Here is a 22,134-nt window from a genome sequence, read left to right on the forward strand (position 1 = left end):
CTGTCCTCAGGAACTCACAGATCAGCTGGAGCCCTCATTGGTTCCTAAATTAAAGGCTGTTTCCTGCCATGTTATATTTCAAATACACTAATGGATAATTACCTTAAATTTAGCAAAATTATCATAAAGTCTAAATCTTCAGAAATATTTCTTCCAGAATATAACCACAACCAGAGTCTAAACATCTAATTTTAGGCCTAAGATTATCTAGGTTCATGTGTACAGTTGATTTAAGGATTATTTATACTATTTACATTATCTTAAATTAGAAACAAATCCTTGGAACCATTAAATTACATCTAAAATGTATGATAAAAAGGTCTTTTAAGATCATTACTACAACATCTACTCCAAACATTACATGTCATGGAAATATTTTGGAAAAAACAGTTATACCAATAACCACAACAGTGAATTTGAATTAAAAAGAAATTGTACACAATGTATTTATTTTGTACAGAGCTAATCAACTAGCAAGGGATTTGTTGAAACTGATACTTTTAACACACTGAGAAAGCTTAAAAAATAATCAAGTGGAAATGCTGTGTCTCATGTTTTAGAAATTAAATAGGTCATCCATGCTGTGCGCCTGATGAAGGGAAACAGGAATTTCCCTTCAAGAAGGGGGAACAACTTAAAATTGTGGAAAATCCTTTCACTGCCTAAGACCTAGATGTACTTTTTCAAATTGTTCAGAGCTTCTTAACACTGCTTAGGTTCTATAGTGTATATTACCAACCCACCACCCTCCAGCCACCGTACCAACCCCGACCAAAGCAGCCAGTAGACTGCTTTTAGGAGAAAGCACTACATGAACAAGCAGTGCAACAATCCTGGTTTGTTAACTCTTACTTGTTGTGGGAAACAGGTCCGTACAGAATGCTCCGTGTATCCAAAAGAAGGCCCCTCAAACACAGCTGTTGGAAGTTTTAGAACTTCTTTCAAAAACTGATCAAATTTTGTAAAAATCATTAGTCCATTTGAGTCTGATATTTGAGAGAAAATATCTGAAAAAAAAAAACCTACAGTAAATACTTACAACAAAAGAAAAAGTATTTCAACACATTTAAACCATTTTATTATTAACATAATTTCTTATCACTTGCTATCAGCATTTAAACCATTTTATTAACATAATTTCTTATCACTTGCTATCAAGATAAATATATCAGTGAACATATCCGAACATGCTATGATACAAATCTTCCCACTTCCTCCATCCTACCTCACCCAGTCTTGAGAAAAGATTCTGCCAGTGTATCAACTGTAACAGCAAGAAAGCAGAAGCTGGAGGCATTATAAAGGTAACAACTTCGAGTTTACACCTTCAAAATAACACTACATAAAATCCTTTGAGAAGTCTCCTAGAATTAAGAAGTCATAAGAATCACGAAATCAATACTGTGAGTAAATCTGGTGCATGCCTGGGCATGTTGAAGTGACACAGCATTAGGAGAGAAGGGAAGCAGTGAGAAACTGGGGTGCAATGACCTTCATCTCCCAGGCTAAACCTGTGAACCACTCAGCTGAGTGGATGGGGAAGAGGAAATTTGATTTAATCTTATATCTGATCTTATCTCAGAGATGCTGTGCACCCTGAAGAGTTAGACTACAAACCCTTGTTCCTATGCAAGAAAAATGTTTGTGATGAGCCCTGTGGGGCTAAATGTATCCCTGAAAACAAAGAGCAGATGGAGAAAGGTGTTCAGCTATTTTGTGTATATTTGGAAAAAGAAAAGTAGGGAGGGCCCCAGGAGATGGCAGGGAGAAGGGCAGCGTTGCAGTATTTCAGTATTTTCAGACCCACGCCATTCTCTGAGCTACAGGCACATGGGTGGATGGACGTCTCCCGAGTCTCCTGCTCTGGAGTCCCTCCATCCCCTTACCACACAGGGCTCAACTGCTCTAACCATTTCATGCCTTCAACTCAGAGCTCCCAGCTCTTGCATCTCAAAAAAGGTAAAAATGTAGGAGAAGACACCTAGCTGGCATTATAAGAAAATATTGCCACGTCAAATATCAGGGGAGCTGCATGCAGACAAAGCAGAACTGCCCTGAGATGAAAAAATCTCTTTGGAAAAGAAGAGTCTCTCAAGCAGCAAAACTGAGTCTCTCATAAACTTGCTGAGTCCAATTACACTATAAAGGAGGATTTCTCTAATAAGAGCACTAATATAAGTAAGACCTAAAATTTTCCAAGATGTGACAGATACTGGAATTCTTCACTGAACAGCCTCTGAATCATCTTTGAGGTTATTTCAGACACCGTCAGTAATTATACATCAAAAATTATTTGTTTACAGAAAATAAGCTTGAATTAAGGGATCAAAACTAGGTCTATAAAAATATCTAAGTTAAGGGTGATTAAGCTACCCAGAATTTGTATCACTGGCTAAACAGACAAGCTTGAAGTGAAGGTCTGAAGACCTTGCTGAATTTTGAATTATTTTGTAAAGTATATGAGGAATAATGGGGGGCACTGTTTAAAAAGAAAATTAAAAAATGAGAGTCAGGGAGGAATAGTGTATTTTAGAAAATTAAGCCAAGCAGAAAAATTAAATTTAACCTGAAAATTGAATGTGGAAGAAAAGTCAGGATCAAAATACACACAAATATGAACTATGGGAACAACTAAAATTAGAGACCCAAACTTCCAGAATCCTAATCCATTCCAGATTAGAATCACTCCAGAACTGACACATGCACAAAACTGCAGGTCTAGTAATAAATCTGTCAAGATGGGACTGGTAGAACACAACTGGAACATGACAGTATTTGTATTTAAACTAGGACAGAAATCTTCTGGGTAAATACAGTCTATTAATCTGAACTCAACAGTATTTAAGACCTAAACGATTTTAAGGAGAAAGTTAATTAAAGCTATAGCAATAAATAGAAAATGAGTTGAAACAGAACAGGCTGTATCAAGGGTAAATTAAAAAAAATAAACAAAACAACAACCCCAAGCCCCACTAGCCTGTATCTTGCAGTCATTAAAAAGTGATTTTTATAGTCAAAGCAAAGTTGAACTCATTTACGTGTGAAACTTCCACATGGGAAATAACTAGTGGAACTGGAAAAGATAAAGATTACTAGGACACAATTACATAGTCATCTGCCCTTTTGAAGGGCAGTAAATTACCCTCAAAGAGAAAATGTCAAGCTAAACAGCAGCTAACAGTGCAATTTCTCCAGAGCTCATCTCAGGGTCAAAAGAAGCATGTGCTAACAGTTTCCTGATGACAAAGTACTGTATTTCAATATAAAATTTCGGTTTCATGCTACTATGCTATAAACATTTTTTTTAAACTAGAGAGAATAAGAAATTTGGAAGCACAGAAAACACTGTTCAGTTCCAAAGATCCCAATGTAAAATGATTGTTGTGTGACTTATCTTTTCATTTTTTAAATTTTTGTCTTAGAATTTACATTAAAACTCATGTTATCACACTAAACGTGCCAAACAGTTCCCTCGAGAGCCTCTTCTCAGCTGCTTGGAAATGCCAAAACTGACTGTTCTGTGATTTCCAGTCAAGGCATTTGCCTGATGCTTTGTACAGCACCAGCTGAAGGCTCTACCATTTCTCCCATGAAGTTAAAAGCAAAGCAACAGAAACCTGGCACCCTCATTTTCTAGCATTGTAACCTTGAGTGTATCCTGAGTTTCAGCATTCCTACTAAGTTGTCAATTTTTATTGCACAAATTCATAAAAAGTTCATTAAATACCAGGTTTAATATCAGTAAAAGCCAAGAAAATAAATTTAACATTAATTAATTTGACTGTGCTTTTGGGGGTTGTGTGTGTGACAGAGGGCCAGTCAGCCTCACTTCAGTTCCTGGGAAAATCAGGGAGCTAATCTTGGCACATATTCCTGAGCACAGGAAACAAAGTGACTGGGATCCATCAGGATGGATCTACTGGGGCTAAATCATGCCTGACCAACTCAATTGTTTTCTGTGAAAAGATGACTGAGTTATAGCTATTGTTCACCTCAACTTGAGCAAGACTTTTTAGTTTTTATTTCCCTGCAACAGTCCAGTATCCAACCTGCAGTCTGCATGGTTGAATAACAAGATGAGCAAATAGCTGGTTGGCCTGATCAGGCTTTGAGGGTAGTGGATAATGGGCCAAATTACTTGAAGGCCTCTGCTGGAATCTGTCCTGGGACATGTCCTACTCAACACAGCTATTGATGATCTGGGAGAGGTGCCAGAGTACACTCTTTTCAAGTTTGCAGATGATGACAAATTGGAAGGACCAGGTGATATCCTTGAGGGGAAGGGCTGCCATCCAGCAGGACCTGGAGGAATGGCCCTGCAGGAACTGTACAGGGAAGCGATTATCCACCTCCACTCAGCACTTGTTAGACCTCTCTAGGCACTGTGTCCAATTTTGGGACCCTCCAGAACCAGATGACTGTTGAGAATCACAGAATATGAAAGACAAACTGAAGGGAGCTTTGCAGAGAGCTACAAGAATGGTTAAATGCATAATGGAACACTTTTCCAGTAAGGAAAGGCTGAAGTCTTCAGCCCAGAGAAGATAAGACACCAAGATGACTTAATAATACCACCCAAACACCTACAAGGAGAATGATGAAGACGCTTTTGGAGGAAAATCTAATTATTAGAGTTTGAAAGCTAGGTATCAGAGAAGTCATAAGGCTGTGACACAGACTGGAAACACCAGAGGATCTAAGAGGCTCCAAGACCAGCTACTAGACAGAGGAGCATCTAAGGCCAGTCACTAGTAAAGTCCATATAGCACAGGCACATGCATATATATTTATGCAAGGGAACAGACCAGGTCATTGGTGCTATTCATGTTCACGTGGGCACTTTTCTGTCTGTGCTGATCCCTACGCCTGTGTGCATGTGTTCCTACTGGGAATGCATGCCTGCCCCCACCACTGGTGGCCTGGGGACACAATACTGCAGCAGCCTTACCTCTATCAGATCAGATGTTGTGGCAATGACTGACATTAGTTATAAGCAGACGAAATGTAGGAAAGCCTTTATAAATCATGCACTGAGCTTGTTCAGTTTGAATAGATGTGATACGACAACAAATCATGTATTATTACAAGACTTTATTATTATACTACTAGTACTTGTATTTTTATTATTATTATTATTATTACTACAAGTAGTAATATTATTATAACTACTAATACTACTACTACTTTGGTCCACTGATTAAGACCAAAACAGTTCCCTTTCAACGCCCACTTCTCCAAAAAACTAAATACCTGGACCACAGTCAGGCTAATTTAAGTACAGAAGATTAACTTTCAGGGCCTTTCTTATGGGGAACTTAGTATTTAGCACACATTATATGAATTTTTAGGCTGAACATCCATAAGAACTAAAAGCTTATCAGAGCCAGATAGTGAGCGGAAAAAAGGAGTGGGGCTTGAGGGAGCCAAGAAGATCACACACATAGAGCCAGTCATTGGAGAAGTTGGGACAGCCCTTAAAATAAGCGGGATGGAGTCCTGATTAACTTGAAGTTCTGTTTGTAATTTACTCACAGAAATGACATGGAAGGAAGTAGTAATTACTTCACATTGAATATGCTTGAATGCCAAAATGAAGTAATCCAAATCCACAAAACTTTTATATGGCATTACTTGGGCTTAAAAAGCCATGACAAAAAGAATGAAGTCCATTGAAGTAGGCTGTGTTTACAATCCCTACCTTGCACACCATGTAAAGGAACTCCTTTGCAAGGAGTATCATATCCCAGGAAATCTGTCCCTTTTTCTAGAGACAGCAAAGTGATCTCGCTGGAAAACTCACATTTCATATGTGCTGCCAGACACTCCATGGACTGAAAAACACTCAGTTTGTTCATATTTTCAGCATTTAAAAGAATAAGCCTGTACATATGCAAGTGCAGAGACCAATTTACTATTGTTCACATAAATTATGACACGAGGAAAAAAAATAATTTACAACTTCCAGGATTTCCAGAAAGCCTTAAGTTTCAGCTGGGCTGGAGCAGACAGCCTGCTTAGGCAAGGGAGCAGAGGCAGTGGGGGTGGAATCAGAGGAACAAGTAAACTGGAAACAGAAGTTCTTCAGGGATGAAATGGGTCAGTAATCAGACAGGTGGGAAAGACAGGAAATATTTTTTTTTTTAAAAAGACAGCAAATTCATAACTCTCAGAAGAAGAAATAAAGACTGTGAGAACAGCTGAGGCAGATCAGATCAGAAGTCTATTTATCCAAAGAGCAGATGGCTCAGGCAAGCACGTTCCCCAGAATATTCCTCCACCCACTGAGAGTATCTTTGCATTCAGCAACCTTTGATTAATTTGCCTTTAGTGAAATTGGTTCAAGGAGTAATTTAGTGGTGTGTTCAATACCAACAACATGCTTTGGTAAAGTTTTATGAAGTGTTGGTTTGGGCTGTTTCAATCTGTCACTGCTAATTTCAGCTGCTGGAAGGGCAAAGAACAACTGTTTTCACCACCAACTCATTGCTCATGATTTTACAGAACACTATCTGTTCACCACCATTTTTTTTCCAGGTTGAAGAATCCTGCTCTGTCTAGTTGTTCTTTGTACTGAAAGCTTCTACCTTTGATGATTTTTGTTGTTGTTCTCAGAAAAGATGTATCAGAACTGGAAAGGGCCAAGTACCAGCTCGGGGTACCTAAAGCAGCATCATCCAAAGCACAAAGCACCACAGATTTGTAAGTGCCTTTACCTCTCCTCTTTGTTTTTTACTCCCTTCTCCTCTGTAACATTTCCTATATTTTTTTAGCCATCTCTAAACAGTGTCAGCATCTTCACAGAAGCATAGCTCCAAGATCTCTTATCTGAGCAATAACCTTCTCAGCTCGCCTTTCTGCACATCACATTAGGATTACACTGCCCTCCTCCAGCATGCACCACTTTGCATATATTCACACTGAATTTCACCCACCATTTTATTTCACAGTTCCTCAGTGTTGCCAAATCATACTGCAACTCTTCAGTCTATTTTAGCTTTTACTACACTGATTCACAATGTATCAAATTGTCACTTTTCACTGTATTTTTCCAGATTTTTTATGACAGTGTCAAAACCAGTTTAGGTCCAGCACTATCCACTGATCTCAATAGAACATAAAAGATCTTTATCACTCTTTTTTGATTCCTTTAGCCAATCTTCTACCTGCACAAAGACCTACCCCTTTAATCAAACTTATAAAAGTCTTTGAGTGTTTGATAAGGGACGTCCCTGAACGCCTTTCAGAAATCCAGTTGGTATCAGCTAGAACTCCTTTGCCCATCTTTTTTTTTTCTTTTGCCACCTTTAAAGAATCCCTATGGTTTTATAAAGTATCCCTTCAAAAAAGCCATTCTCCCCAACAATAAAGTCTCACTTAACTATGCATCAGCTAATTCTATTCTTTATTACAAACAGCTTGCCTAGAGCATACAGGTATACAGGCCTACAGCTCCTCACATCCCCTTCCAAACTTCACATGCCTTTTTCTTCTTCCCCTTCTTTTGTCCCTTAGAAAGTTTTCAGATAACCAGCAGTTAATAGTTCAGCTATTTTATTACTTCAGTTCTGGTGATACTCAGAAACTTCTGCTAACATGACACACCTCCTCTCCCCTGCCCTCAGAAGGTTTACAAGATCCAGCTACCCTGCATCTCAGATTTTCTCCATGTCCCACAGAAACCTGTCCTATGGTCTTGTCCAAAAAGCCAACAGCTTAATTCTATCCTGGCTTAGAGCAAGTTTTTCCCTACTGCATACATTTGCTGTACTCCTAAAATCCCAAGTTAGCCAAAACCCCCTTTTCCTAGACAACTTTGTCTATCATGCAATTGAGACCCTATCTCTAACCCTGCACATTTCCTTCCAGCTACGTAGAGACAATAACGACTGCATGAAGGGACAGAGGAGTATCCAGAAGGGAGAGAGGAGTGTCCACAGAAGATGATGCACATGAAGGAAGTCCCATGACCCTACAAAGCAGTGGCAAATCAGCATTACTGTTACAGTTACAGATAAAGACATTTTTCTTTCTCAGTTGACTCCTAAGATATTATACCTAAAAGAACAATTAAAAAAAATCTCATCAAAACCGGGTTTTAAATAGACGTGATCAACAGTTAGTACTGTCCTAAGAACTAGCCCACATCATATGGTGGGAAGTCAGTGTGACATACTGAAAAGGCAAAAAAGAAGAGCTGAGTTTTAACAATCAAAAAACAAACAAGCAGAAGTGTTACTGTCCAAAACATGTCAAATACCAAGTCACATGCTCTCTGAAAATGATGCTTTACATCCAAAGAGAAGTGAACCAAGAGAAAAAGTAAATACTGGAGGAAAGATCCCTGAAGCACAATGCAAACTAAAGCTCAGCTGATAAAGTACAAGGAAGAAGAAGTAAAAGGCACAACAACTAGAATATAAAAAGCTAGCAGCAGCAGCACTATTCAGTGATAGTCAAAAGTCCTTCCTCCAATGTGTATGACCATCCGTTAAGAATTTTTATAAAGAAGTTAGAGGGGCAAAGGAAACAGGAGCCAACAAAGAAGGAAAAAAGAAGAAAGGAAGCGACAAATGCTATGAGGAAAAACAAACATTATATAAAGACACAGAGAGTGATAAAAGCACAGTAAGTGGACAAATTTTAAGTTTCAAGACTAGACACACCTGTTAAACAGGACTGTTAAATGAAGAGTCCCTAAGGTGAAAGCATCTTAACTGTCCACCTACTGAATCAATAACTTGAGGCTTAATGTAACTTCCAGAATGATACCTAGGGTTTTGTCTAAAAACATCAAATGTTTACTGGTTCCTATAACACTTAATTGCAGTGGTTTAATTGCAGCCTTTTCCACTAAACGGTCACACTGCCAATTGCTTACTGTGTTTCAGTGTTGTCTTGCTAATTCTAGACTAATGCTCTTTTTCTGTCCCAGGTCTGTGCTGAACTGCTCACCCACTGCAACCTCCTCAAATCTTATCCTAATTAAATCCAAAATGTCATCTTTTTCTAAGGAGATACAGTCTCTAGCTTTTTCCCCCAGTATTTGATCTTGCATGTTTTCTAGAAGCAATATATTTGTTAATAATGATTAAGAAATCTTAATCTCTGCCATACATGCATGTCCCCTTTATTTAACTCTAATCCTTAGTCACCTGCAGCTTGTTTTTAATTGGAGAGTTTTAGTTGCTACCAGATTAAAAAAAAAAAACAACCCAGCATTTCCTGGCACTGAAACATGTGCAGCCCTAATACTAATATGTGCATGCAATGATTTCTCACTACTTTTCAGACCTTGTCATATAACTTTAGTCAGCACACTAGTATTTAATGTTGTTAGTGCTGAAGTAAATATATTAAAGACACTTAATGACATAAAAAAGTCAAAGGAATTATTTACAATTGATTATTATAGCTAACTTCCATAAAGAAAACTTAGGGTAAGGTGGAAACGACAAGATCTGAACAACAAAAGCTAGCACTTACAGCAAGATTAAATTCCCAAAATTCAATGTGGAAATGGAAAAAACCCAAACAAACCACCTGTAACAATACACCTTGCCTCTGGGAAAGACAGGACAAGAATTACTACTAAAGGACAAAAACAATGTTTACGTATATCACTGATTCTCTACTGATACAGCAGAATGCTTATGGAAACAAATAAAAATGGAAGCAAGATTGATGATAAGAGGTTTAAAAAGGATTTAAAAATCAAGAACTGAGAAGCTGGAACTGCAGAATGAGAAGATGCAGAGAGCACCTCAGATGAAGCAGATGATACACAGAATCCTCCCAACATCCTCAAAACAAGGGAAATGGAGACAAATTTGACACAAAGTTTTATATTTAAAGAAATGCTGAAGCATTTCAAAATAAACAAATGTACTTGTAAAGCCTATGCAGTAGCAAACTCAGTATGTGTTATGGCCAGCAGATGGCATGGGTAACAAACACATTATTAGAGCAAGCTTCATCTCAGTATAATGACTGCTGAATAAGAAAAAAATCAGCTTTCAGAATCTAACACAGTAAAACAAGGGCAAATAATGGAAACCAAATATTTCAGAAAATGCTTTGACTCCCTTGAAAATACTTACATCTTAGTTTGTCCAGTATTTTACCACCACACATCGTTGCTAACATCGCTTTCACTGAAAACACCGTCAGCTTCCCATGGCCTTCACTGTGAAAAAAAATTACATGTAAGTAATCACTACGCAGAATGGTAAGTAACAAAAGTTCTTGTGACCTAGGAAGAAAACAGATAAATGCAATTTGCCACTAAGATCTGCAAAACCTATTTAACGTAACTATAAACCAGTGATAACTAGCATTTTAAATGCATTGGAAGAGTTAACAAGTGTCTTGTGTCTTAAATGTTCTTGAAGAATTATGAAAAATGCACCAATAAAAAGACTACCATTTGTCTTGTTCATCCCATTATTGTCCTATGAAAAAGTATTTTTTTCCATTAAAGTACATTTATTCACTCTAAACCATCTAATTTTTACATCTGCTACATCTTTTGTTAGTTCCTTTAAATTTTTCTCCTTGATCATATGTTCAAACACACATTTAATGCTAAAACCAGTACAGTAATTGATAGCTGATGAAGAAGGTGCATATCATCCTGAATATACCACACAGAACAGGAATAATGTGAACAGTGTTTTATTCCAATGTAAATTAATACAGCTGCTGTGCAGTTAAAACAGATGGCACATTTGGGGAATTATTTTCTAGCATCAGCAAGAGAAAATTAATTTGTCTCTAAGGAAAGTATGAAAAAGCCCATTCAGCAAGGTATGAAATGTAGAAATAGCAACATGTACTATTTCGGTTACCAGAAAGGAAGATATGGATGAAATCATGAGGGAAGAAAGTCACCAGAAACACAGAAGAGTTAAAGCACAGCACAGCTGATTATCAGGAACAGTTTCTCCCAGCTTAGTGCTGGCCTAGAAGGCACACGTGCCCCATCCCTGTCTCCTGAATTTTTCTTCTCTTTCATAACAATAAAGACAGGAATCAGAGAACTGATGCCATTCAGTAGATGCCATTAAGAGAGCCACAGTGCAGCAATGTCAGCATAAATCCACTGTTACCATGCAGTTGGCTGAATGTTTGTTTAGTGGTGTGTAGGGCAAAAGAAATGTGTGTAAACAAGGGGAAAAGCTGTTGGAATTCTGAGCAACTTATTGCCTAACAGAAATGTACTGAATCATTCTCCTTAACTATAAACAGCAACAGTGGTAGAGACTGATAAACCACCAAGGAAGTTAAAGTCATATAAAAGGAGAAAGATAATTAAAATAAGTTCAAGTAACTGTAATTAAATGTATTAGATAATTTGCACTATGATGGAAAATATGATGGGGAAAATACATTATGAGTACTGGAAGGTATCTAGAAAATCTCTAGAACACTTCTCAGTGGAAACAAGATGTGAATTTAATATTTGCACTTGGATTACTACCACTTGGAAAGTGTTAAGAGTAGAATTACTCAAAGCAAGTATTTGCTTATGATATTGAAGAGGTGATTAGGTCTAATGTGAATGACAAAAGCAACAACTTTTTCCCCATTCATACTCATTAATACATAAATACTATATTCTGGTAACATTTCATGCTCCTAGAGAGGCAATCCCTTCTACAGCTACAAGTGTAGGAAGGTCTGGGAAGAGGAATGGCCATTTGATGGCAATCTCCTCCCTGACACCCAGGACACTTTAAACTGTTAGAAAAACTAAACGAAGGGAGAAAACTAAACAAGTTAGATACCTATTTCAAACCATGTAAAGGCTTTAAAGTTAACAAGGTGAAGATCTCAGTTATTCTGTAATTTCTCTTAAACAACTTTCTCAAAAGACTAAGTTAGCAGTCCTTCTGTGTATTAAAAAAAACGCAAAACAAACCATGTAAGATTTGACTACATCTGAAATAGGCTGTCTGAAAAGTTCATCCTCTTCAAACCTTGACCTCCACTTTTATCTAAGCAAACCTTACTAATTCAAATCTACTTAAGTTATAGTCTCATCTGCCCTTCTCCTTTCTTTTTAATAGGCATGCATTTTCTCACAAAAGAAAGGTCAGCACTGAATTAATTTCCAGAAAAACCAATTGACTAAAGCCATCAATATCTTCTCACAGGACACAAACTCATCCTTTCAAAGGTATCGCATGGTGCCTTCAGATATCAGGCCTGCTTCTGTTAACGTTATGTTTATTGATCAAGAAAAAGTCCCAGACTCCTCCCCTGCAATCTGACAGAGGTGTAGTTATTGAGCAACTCACCAAAATCTATGTTTGTACCAATGCTATTCAATCAAATGTGGTTTCTAGAAATGATGAAATTAAAAAATGGACTGTTCTGAAGCAGTGAAACAGGGTCAGAGAATGAGCTGTTATTCTGGGTTGCCAGGAATGGGTCAGGGACTTTGAGAGGTTACTGGGAAAACCAGACAGAAATAAACTGTCAAATACCTCTGCAAAGGTCTGGGGGAGAAGGTAGTGAAGACCATCTTGCCACAGCTGTTCCTCCTCCCAGCTCACCACCGATGTAGTATGAGCCACCGTTTCTGCACTACAATCACTGCTGTTCTTTGGGTCCCTGCAAAGTGCTCATTGTGAGCGCTTTTCATGCTTATATAACAAACTCTAAATTGAGTATTTCCAGCCAAAATCTAGTCAAATGTTGATTCCTGCACCTGTTTGGTGGCATAATGACAACTTTGTGAGGCTACCACCAGCACCACATTGTACGAAACTACTGGACACCATGTATTCAAAGTACCACACAGCTACCCCAATGATGCAATTCCAGCACAGATCTGCATTTGTTGTTTTTTTGTTTTGTTTTTTATTAAATAAATTGCCATGTTGATGAACTCCTGGAGAGGAAGCCTCAGCCATGCCTCTCCTCTTATTTTTGGTACTCCCACTACACAAAGCAGCACAGCATCCCAGCTTCTTTCTCAATCCCACGTGCCAGACAGAGGAAGCTAATAAGAAGCTGCTGTACTGGGCTTGGGTCAAGCATACTGCTGCAATTCCAGAACAGGTAGAACTTGCAGAACTGGGGGCACTGTGGGTAAAAAAAACATCTCTAACTAAAGCATTAATCTTTTGAGTCAGCCTCTTCAAAACATGATAATTTCTATTTTTAAATTCTGTATTTTCTAGGATGATCTGTCTCAGAATAACTAAGCCCATCAGCTAATTCTTACAACTCACCTTACAACTAATACCAAATCATACCTAAGCAGAAAAAGACGTCTGATTTTCTTGCCATTAAAATCTTCCTGCTCTGAGCTTTGTGTTGTTTTTATCTGCCCGAAGTAAGACAGGGGTCTTTCTGAAGTCTTGGACTTTTTTTGGGGAAGGCTAGCTTCTGTTTGGTGACAATAATAAGTCACATTAGGAAAGGATCAAAGTCTGATCATTACAAACAGAACAACTATTTGGCATATTCAGAGTTGCAGATTGTCTTGGGTAAGACTGCTCAGTCTTGTGACAGCCTCCTGGCCGCAAGGAGTTCTCTGCTGCTAGGGGAGAGGGCAAAAGCAGAAGAAAAATAAGACTGAGATAATAGCTAACTGTGAGAAAGAGAAGACAAAAAGAAATGCTCAACAGTGAAAGATTTGCAGTTGCTACTCAGAGAGCCCACAGAGACACATCTACTCAAGAAGACCAGCAGCCCAAACTGTGAAAGGCTGTGAAAGAAACTCATAAAACTGGACACAAGGACAGTACCCTGAACAAGAAACGAAGCTTCTCTCCACCAAGAAATGAGAAGTAGCCTTTATGGGGTCACAGCATGTTAGAATGGGATCCAAGCTGACTGTCAAAACAAGGTAGCATTATAAAATGGTCATGTTTATCAGGATTCAATAAAACACTTTCACTTTTTGAAACAGTGCTGTACCACTACAAGGTTAACATTACGGTCTATCACAGTCTCTGGAACACAGTTTCACTTCATCTTCCATTCAGATACATGGCTTACAGCAGTCTGCAAGTTCCAGAAGGCACTAACTCATCTTTCTTAAGAAAACAACTTTTAAGACAAAGTGTTGCTGCTGTGGCAATGTAAATGTCTGCAGGCACTACTGTGAGATTAAATATATATGTGCATGGTGCATGTGTGTGCAACACACAATTTCATGAACTTGAGAAATAGCATGCGGACAGTTTGCCAGAGACTCATGCAGTTGTTGGCTGCATTCATCTAACTAAAAGAGAAAATTAGTTTAAGAATACAACTAGAGGAGTTACTAGCCTGTCATATGCTGCTATCATGAAGTTGAGGAGGAGGCTGATGGATTGCTCTACACTGATTTGGTGAGTAGAAGGAAGGCGTTTGTTTAGCTGGTAGTAGATGGATGAAATGATTGTTTCTAGTCGAGACACGTTGATCTCTGTGTTATGATCCAAAGTGTTAAGGCCATTATCTCGGAAGGCTTCAATCATATTCCAGATATCAACAAGATGAACTAAAAATAAAGGAAAAAAAATTAACTTCTATTCTACAATGCATGCAAGCTTACTTTCATGGTACTATTTCTGAATGCTATGTTAGCTGTTATTTTGGAAAGAAGTTACTTATTTGTATTCCATATGAGAGACTCTTTATATTTATACTCATAGTTCATGTCAGCTAGTTAAAAGTAACAAAGCAGTGCCCAGACACCTTGTGTGCTTTTTACTCCACCCTTCAACATCTGGGTGCTCTGACAGAAAAGCTACATAAAGAAGAAAAACAATTTTCCATCATCATGCAGTGTGTGTTTTAGCAGAGGTAGATATTTTCATTCAAGAAAGACGTCAGCCATATGCTAAATCCAATACAAATTGGTTACAATAATTTTGAACAGCCTCATGCTAACGAGTAGTGCAGTCCTGAAGGAGGAACTTGATGTTCCAGTTAAACTGTTACTGTTTCCAGTTGATCCAGTTGCCAATTCTGGAGCATAATATGTTGTAAATGCAGGTCTAGAATTCCAAAGCGTTTCCCTCAATTACCCTGCCATATCTTAGCACATATCTAAGAAGTATTAACAGTGCAGAGAAAAAGTACTCCAAAGCCACAGAGAGTGATCTGCAGAACCACATTAAATATTATTTTTAAAAGTTTCAAAGCTTGAAAGCTATACATGCTAGTGGCAGAAGACATCTAAGGATCAACAGTAACCCGCCAGCCAAAACTGAGCACGATCCAACAGTTACAAAGGACAGACTTATTTGCTAACTTCACAACTTTTTTATTCTGTTCCTTAACTTATGAAAATGGTCTGAAGTAAGAGTGTGGTCTTAGACATTTCTTATATAAAATCTGTCATTCTACTTTTTGCATAAAAACCACACAACGATAAGAACCAAGCTACCTACTTGCACCAAACCCATGCCCCTGAGTTACTGTGTGGTCCAGGCAAAGATCATAAACACACTGCCTCACCTATACATACCTGTATGGTCAAGGCATACCCAAGGTATATGCACAGCACCAGTGAACTAGATGCAAGGTGTGCATTGTACTATAATTAGCACTTCTAAATGCCTACTTATTAAGAGAAATTTTTAATTCAAAAGCATGAATTACAGACAAGAATGAACATTTTGCCACAGGAATGAAAAAGTTGTGAGCCATCCATTAAACTAAAGGCAATGCAGGTATTGCTGCAATTGGCCCAAGTGACACACGCATGCCAGAGGAGCTACAACTTGCAGCTGCACGTGTCCTCTACAGGACTCCTCAGTTGTCCCCTGTCCTCTCCCACACCCAGACACACACTAATCCCACTGTACTGGGTAGAGGGACCTATTCCTGTGCAACCTTTTCTGGTGTGTTCAATGCAACACTGGTAGGAGAAAGCCAAGTAATATCACCTGTTCACCTTTGGATTAATTGCAGCTTCAGTGAGTTACCCAAGGTCAACGGACCATGGAAGAGAATGAGAAAACTTACACTGACTAGTATCACACGAACATACAGAATTCTTTATGATTGCTACATTTTATATATGCCACCAGAACCAGATTAATTTTTATGCTAGTGACTGTACTATGCACCACCCAACTCACACCTGTGCCTGGCTGTCAGGTATCCAACACTAAGGGCAACTGAAATATGTCAGGATGGCCCACACATTTTAAATTTTTGAAACGTGAAAGAACAAAATCACAGAATCATAGAGTAGTTGGATTGGAAGGGACCTTAGAGATCATCTAGTCCACTTGACCAGGTCACTCAAAGCCCCATCCAACCTGGTCTTCAACACTGCCAGGGATGGGGCATCAACCACCTCCCTGAACAACCAGTTCCAGTGTCTCACCACCCTCACAATAAATAATTTGTTTCTAATGTCTAGCCTAAATCTACCCTCTTCCAGTTTAAAAACATCACCCCTTGTCCTGTTGCTACATGCCCTTAATGCCTGAAGATTTAAAGAGTATTGCAGAAAGGCTGCTGCCTCTTTTTAATTATGTATTTTAAATCTGTTTAGTTTACGTAACCACAACCATGTTGGATAAAATGTTTGCTTACTCTTGCTATGATTAAAAATTCCCACAAGCAGAATATTTGAAATAATCATGCATGAGAAATTTTTGAAGATAAAGAGTAATTATAACTTACGATTACATCTTTTTTGTACAAACCGCAGTTTACAGGCTGTTCGATACGTTGAAAGTCTGATGACATCAAAATTCTGTGCTCCTATGAATAAAAAAAAGTTTGTGTTTTTCTTTCCTCTGTAACATTTAGCTTATCTGAGATAATTACTTAAAATATTGTATGAGTGTGTCTTCACATATGTCATCTTTGTCACAGAAACATGACAAAGATTTTCCTCGGGTATCTCATGGTACAGTGGTTTTCAACAGTGTGTTATAAACTGACCAGAGTTTGAGACTGGTATGAGTACCTTAAAGTGAAGAAAGAATTAAGTTGTGTGTGGGTAAGGAAGAGGATTGCATGCTTGTTGGAAGATATGTACACGAATGAGAAGAGACAAACAAAAGGGGGGCTGGTACTCCTGCACTGCAGGCCCATTAGGAGCATGCGCTTCGTCTCCCAAATAGATCCAAAACAGGTAAGAACCAGAAGCACAAAAGTAAAAAAATCAACTTATCTTCACCAACACTTGCCCACTTCAAGATGTGCATTGTATCTTCAAACAATGCCACATCATGAAAGATCTGAATGCTAGTCTCTACCACCAGTCTGTACCACATCTGCCAGTTCCAGCAGTTCCTCTGAATATTATAAACTTGAACAATTTCAGAAAGTTCTGTTAACCCTCTGCCAAACAGACCTGTGTACCTCCTAGACTGATAAATGATACAGGGATGATAAATGATACTGATAAATGATAAATGATACCAGCAAAGTCCATTTATAATCATTTTCATTTAAAAGCAGCCAGCAAATCAAGTCTTGAACATCCCATTAATCATAAACCAAAATGCCTTTTAAACCACTACCATTTCGACAGCACTGGCGGCTACATCCTATAATCAATCTCAATCTAAGGTGCAGTCTGACACAACCCAGGCACACGTGGGCAGTGGGTTGGATGCACATGGCTCCTGTGCCTCTTGTGTTCTCACGGGAGCACATAAAAGCAGGACCTGCTGCAGTCTTTCATAGTGCTCTCAAAAGCCACAGCCAAGATGAGTAGAGAACTGAGAAATGAGGGTAACACTGACCTACAGAATCCAGACTTTTCAAAGATACCTGAAGACAAAAAAACAAACCCTCCAGAAGAAGGCATCTGAGAGCTATACGGGGGTCCTTGCTCAAAGGTGACAAGTTCCTTCCTCCCACATTCTGAATTCAGAAATGAACTTGCAAATACCTCATTTGAATTACCTTTGTGTATGGACCCACTGACTCACAGTTGAAAACTTAGGAAAGAATTTATTCTTGTCTTTGAGATATTTCATCACAATTTTGCAAATATAATGCCAAAGCAGCTGCGTTCTCAGAGACCTATGTACTGTGTCTTGAAAGTGACATAAAAGAATTATTTATCTTCATCACCAACATGGAACATGAGATTCTCATCAGATGAGTGAGGAGATGGGTGATTTCCCAAGCCTAGGGTCCCCACAATAGCTCATGTAAGAGTGGCACTAGACTGGCCAACATTTGAGGAGCATTCTGCTTTTAAGGGTGTGGTGCAACAAACTGAAGTGGCTTATCTCACAGGATCATCTTTAGAAAACTAGCCTCTGATATATTTCAGGAAAGTACTTGGCCAGATAATATATGCTGGAGTTTTCCGATCCAAGGCTGCAAAAATAGCTCATTTTGTACTTACTGTGCAATATTCATTCCAAACTCTCAGTTAGGGTGCACACTTCTACCTTCCAAACCACAAAAAGCACCCCCACAGATGTGAGTCTTTCCAAAATGCTTTGTCTATATATTTATATAGATGTATATAAAATATATAGGTGTATATAAAAAAAAATATATATCATGTCCTTTAAGAGCTACATGGAAAAAACAAAAGCAGAAAGTCATCCATTTTTTGTTCTTTTCTTCCTGTGTTGCACTACCACAAAAGCTTAAACAAGGTCATTCTTCTAAACTATCTGAAGATATTATGGAATATGTTTACAAGACAATCTATATAGCTCCAAATGTCCTGTGTCCAGTTCTGGAGCCCCCAACACAAGAAGGACATGGAGCTGTTGGAACGAGTCCAGAGGAGGCCATGGAGATGATGTGCTCTAGAGACAGGCTGAGAGAGTTGGGGTTGTTCAGCCTGGAGAAGAGAAGGCTCTGGGAAGACCTTAGAGAACCTTCCAGTACCTGCAGGGGCTCCAGCAAAGCTGGGGAGGGACTTTTGACAAGGCAGGAAGTGAGAGGACATGGGATAATGGAATAAAAGTGGAAGATGAGAGATTGAGATTAGACATTAGGAGAAAATTCTTCACTGTGAGGATTGTGAGACGCTGGCCCAGGTTGCCCAGAGCAACTGTGGCTGCAACATCCCTGGAAGTGTTGAAGGCCAGGTTGGATGGGGCTTGGAGCAAGGTGGTCTAGTGGGGGCTGTCTCTGCCAATGCAGGGGAGTTGGACCTAGATTATCTTTAAGGTCCCTTCCAATCCAAACCATTCTATGATTCTATGAAATCACGGAATAGCTGAGGCTGGAAGTGAAGGCTGCAGATCATCTAAGTCCAATCTTCCTGCTCAAGCAGGGTCAGTTACAACCATTTGCCCAAGACTGTATTCAGTGGAGTTCTGAATATCTGCAAGGAGGGAGACTCTACAACTCCACTCAGCAAAACTCTCCCAAGTGCTCAACCACCCTCACCATGAAAATGTTTTTTCTCACATTCTGATGGAATTTGCTGTGCTTCATTTAGTGCCCAATGCCTTCTGTCCTCCCACTGGGCTGAAAGAGTCTGGCTCCATCTTCTTCAAACGCTTCCATGAGATATACTCCAGACAAATTAGAATAGCTTGTACAGACTTCTTGCCTATTGACAGCTCCATAAGTACTACAAAACCAACACACACATCCGTGGGAAGCATGTCCAGCATGGATGAATGCCAAGGTCTACTCTTGTTTCACGTGAGCAGCCATCAAACCACTTCAGCAAATTTGTATGTTGACCAACAACAAATGGTGACTGAAAGCACAACTACTCTGTGCATGAAGCTTGCATTTATGCTCTCACTTTTATAGTGAAATAATCCACCACAGGACAGGTGAAGATTGAAGACTTCAGATTTCCCATAGTGATATTCTGAAGAGCCTTACAGAGAAAAGCAGTTAAAAATGTCTGCACACCAGCACTTTCATTGATCAGAAACAGCAAGAACCACAATCACAAAAAGACACACCATGTATAAAGATAATCAGAAGAATTTAAAATACTTTTAATAATTTAGCCAAAGCTAAAAACTAGCAAGGCAATTTCTGTAATAAGTGACCACCAGACAGCTACAACACTTTGAAGTGATGACACAAATGTAATATTCTGATGCACCAGTCAAAGAATTTCTAGTGGAGAAGTATTCTTGTAATTTTAAAAGGCTGTAATAAGATGTCAACCAGAGTATCACACACAATTCAGTCACCTTTGCTCAAGTAAACCTGAACCAAGGCATAGAAGAACAGCAGAGGAGGTGTACAGCAGGGAGACTACAGGCCTTAGTTTGTGTCATACATTTAACAAGCCAAAAAAGGACATGACTATAAACTCAAACACAAAGGAAGCCAGAAGGGTGTGGAGAAATAGCATCCAAAACAGGCCTCGGATGAGAGGAAGCAGATGTAAGTTAGCCAGGAATGAAACTGCTCCTGAAATTGTAAGCCTCTTATAGCACAGTAAGAATGTTACTCTGGAATTCCTTCAACAAAACAGCATGAATATACTTTTGTGGTAAGACAGACATCCACCAGCCTATATTATAGGAATTATAGGACACACCTGCCTAACCTACGAGTTTCACTCAGACCTGTGTTCCCATAGGGAAGTAAAGTAACATGATATCGTGCAAACATACAATCTTTTACTTCTAACTGCACATATCTTTTTAAAAGGCTACATCTCATTCCTTTATGTTATCCCTGGACAAGTGTTTGATTTCCAGTAACAATCACAGCCTCTCTTTCAGAGAATGGTCCTGTACAAAAAACAAGCCCACAAACTGTTTCTTTTCTAGATCACTCTAGTATTGTGGTGCAATGCTATTTATTTTTAAGGCAAAAGGTGATCTGTCTCCTGTCATTTATTTTAATAGCTTTCCACTGACTTTAGATATTGCCATACATGAAAAATATTAACGTTCCTCAAAAAAGGATCTTCACAAAACCTAGAATTGAATGACCTTTTAGGCATTTGTGTCCCATCTCTTGCATTTTCCTCCTGACCAGCACCCAGGATGCTTTTCACTAAATGAGACAATGGATTTGTGGAAACAAGATGTAAATGATCTGGTAAAACTATCAAAATTATGCTCTCAGTAAAGAATAAGTGTGACATTATGTCTTCGCATTTTTTACTTACTCATTTCCATGAACAGCTGTCTCTTCTCTGCCATTGTCCTCCTCCTCTTCCCACTCTCCTCAATCATTCTGAAGACAAAAATGGCAAACACTGTTTGTGCTAGAATTTCTGTTAAAACAGCAAGGTATGTGAACAACATTATTTTACCCCTCAACTTAAACAGGTTAATGGTATTGAGTAAATGAAAATACCAATAGAAAGACAGACTCCTCCATAGTAATTGTATTCCGTAGTAGAGAGAAATGCTTTCGATTTCTTAATACCTTTTAAAGTGGTGTGCAGAAAAGGAAACATTAATTTTAATATTTTAGCTGCTAATCTAAAGTTTGCAAAACTCAGAGCTGAATACAAATATATATATATATAGCAATATCACACAGAAAATTCTTTCCTGTTCAAAGATATTTTATTTGGAAAACACAAAGCAAGCCCAAGCTTTCCATGAACAATTAAGCCAATGAAATGCAGAGCCCTACAGATTTACATTTCAGAGACTTCAGTGTTCCAAAGGAGAAAGTATTCCATTCCCCTCCCTGGCTGACAGATATTGGTAATACTCCTCTTCCCTGCCAAGGGTTTTTGTGGGAATGTTGGTTTTGGGGGTGGGAGATTGTGTTGCCTTTAAATAGAATTTTATAAGGATTTGTTTAACTTTGAAACCCGATGCCTGAGCTCAAATCATATTTGTCAGGGAAGTAAAGACCTTAAACACAATTAAAGTGGACAGAAAAAAACATTATAGTTCGGTCACACATGCCTCTTTTTCTTAGGAAAACAGAATAAAGCAGAGACAGGAACACTATGGAACTTATACCTCAGGGTAAAAGGACATAGGGACAATTTAGTATCTCTTACAGCTTACTTCACTGTGTAGTACTAGAAGACAGATGCCAAATTTCAGTAAAGTCCAGTGAAAAAAAAGGCAACTTAATTCAGTATCAGAGTAAAATTTCACTTAAAATTACTATGTTATTCTTCTTTCATTACCAGATTCACCAACTCATTAAATATGTTCTTTACAAAAAATAAACATTTTTAAAAAACATGAAAAAACCCACACAATTAAATTACACCATAGTCTAGCTCTAAGGAAGCTGGTCAGCTCA

General features: G+C 38.5%; 1 protein-coding gene across 1 annotated transcript in view; it reads right to left on the bottom strand.

Moving 5' to 3' along the window:
• DTNB (dystrobrevin, beta) overlaps window positions 1-21,095 on the bottom strand; it is a 175,709-nt gene extending 154,614 nt beyond the window's left edge. The window contains exons 1-5 of the mRNA XM_010002203.1: window positions 21,029-21,095; window positions 16,636-16,716; window positions 14,281-14,494; window positions 10,098-10,183; window positions 853-1,007 (exon numbers count right to left, since the gene is read on the bottom strand). Coding sequence (XP_010000505.1) covers window positions 853-1,007; window positions 10,098-10,183; window positions 14,281-14,494; window positions 16,636-16,716; window positions 21,029-21,095 — 603 coding nt within the window. The remainder of the gene's footprint in view (window positions 1-852; window positions 1,008-10,097; window positions 10,184-14,280; window positions 14,495-16,635; window positions 16,717-21,028) is intronic.
• Between the last annotated feature and the right edge of the window lie 1,039 nt (window positions 21,096-22,134).

Source organism: Chaetura pelagica, unplaced genomic scaffold (assembly GCF_000747805.2).
Source record: "Chaetura pelagica isolate M959 unplaced genomic scaffold, ChaPel_1.0 scaffold107, whole genome shotgun sequence".
NCBI classification, from domain to species: domain Eukaryota; kingdom Metazoa; phylum Chordata; class Aves; order Apodiformes; family Apodidae; genus Chaetura; species Chaetura pelagica.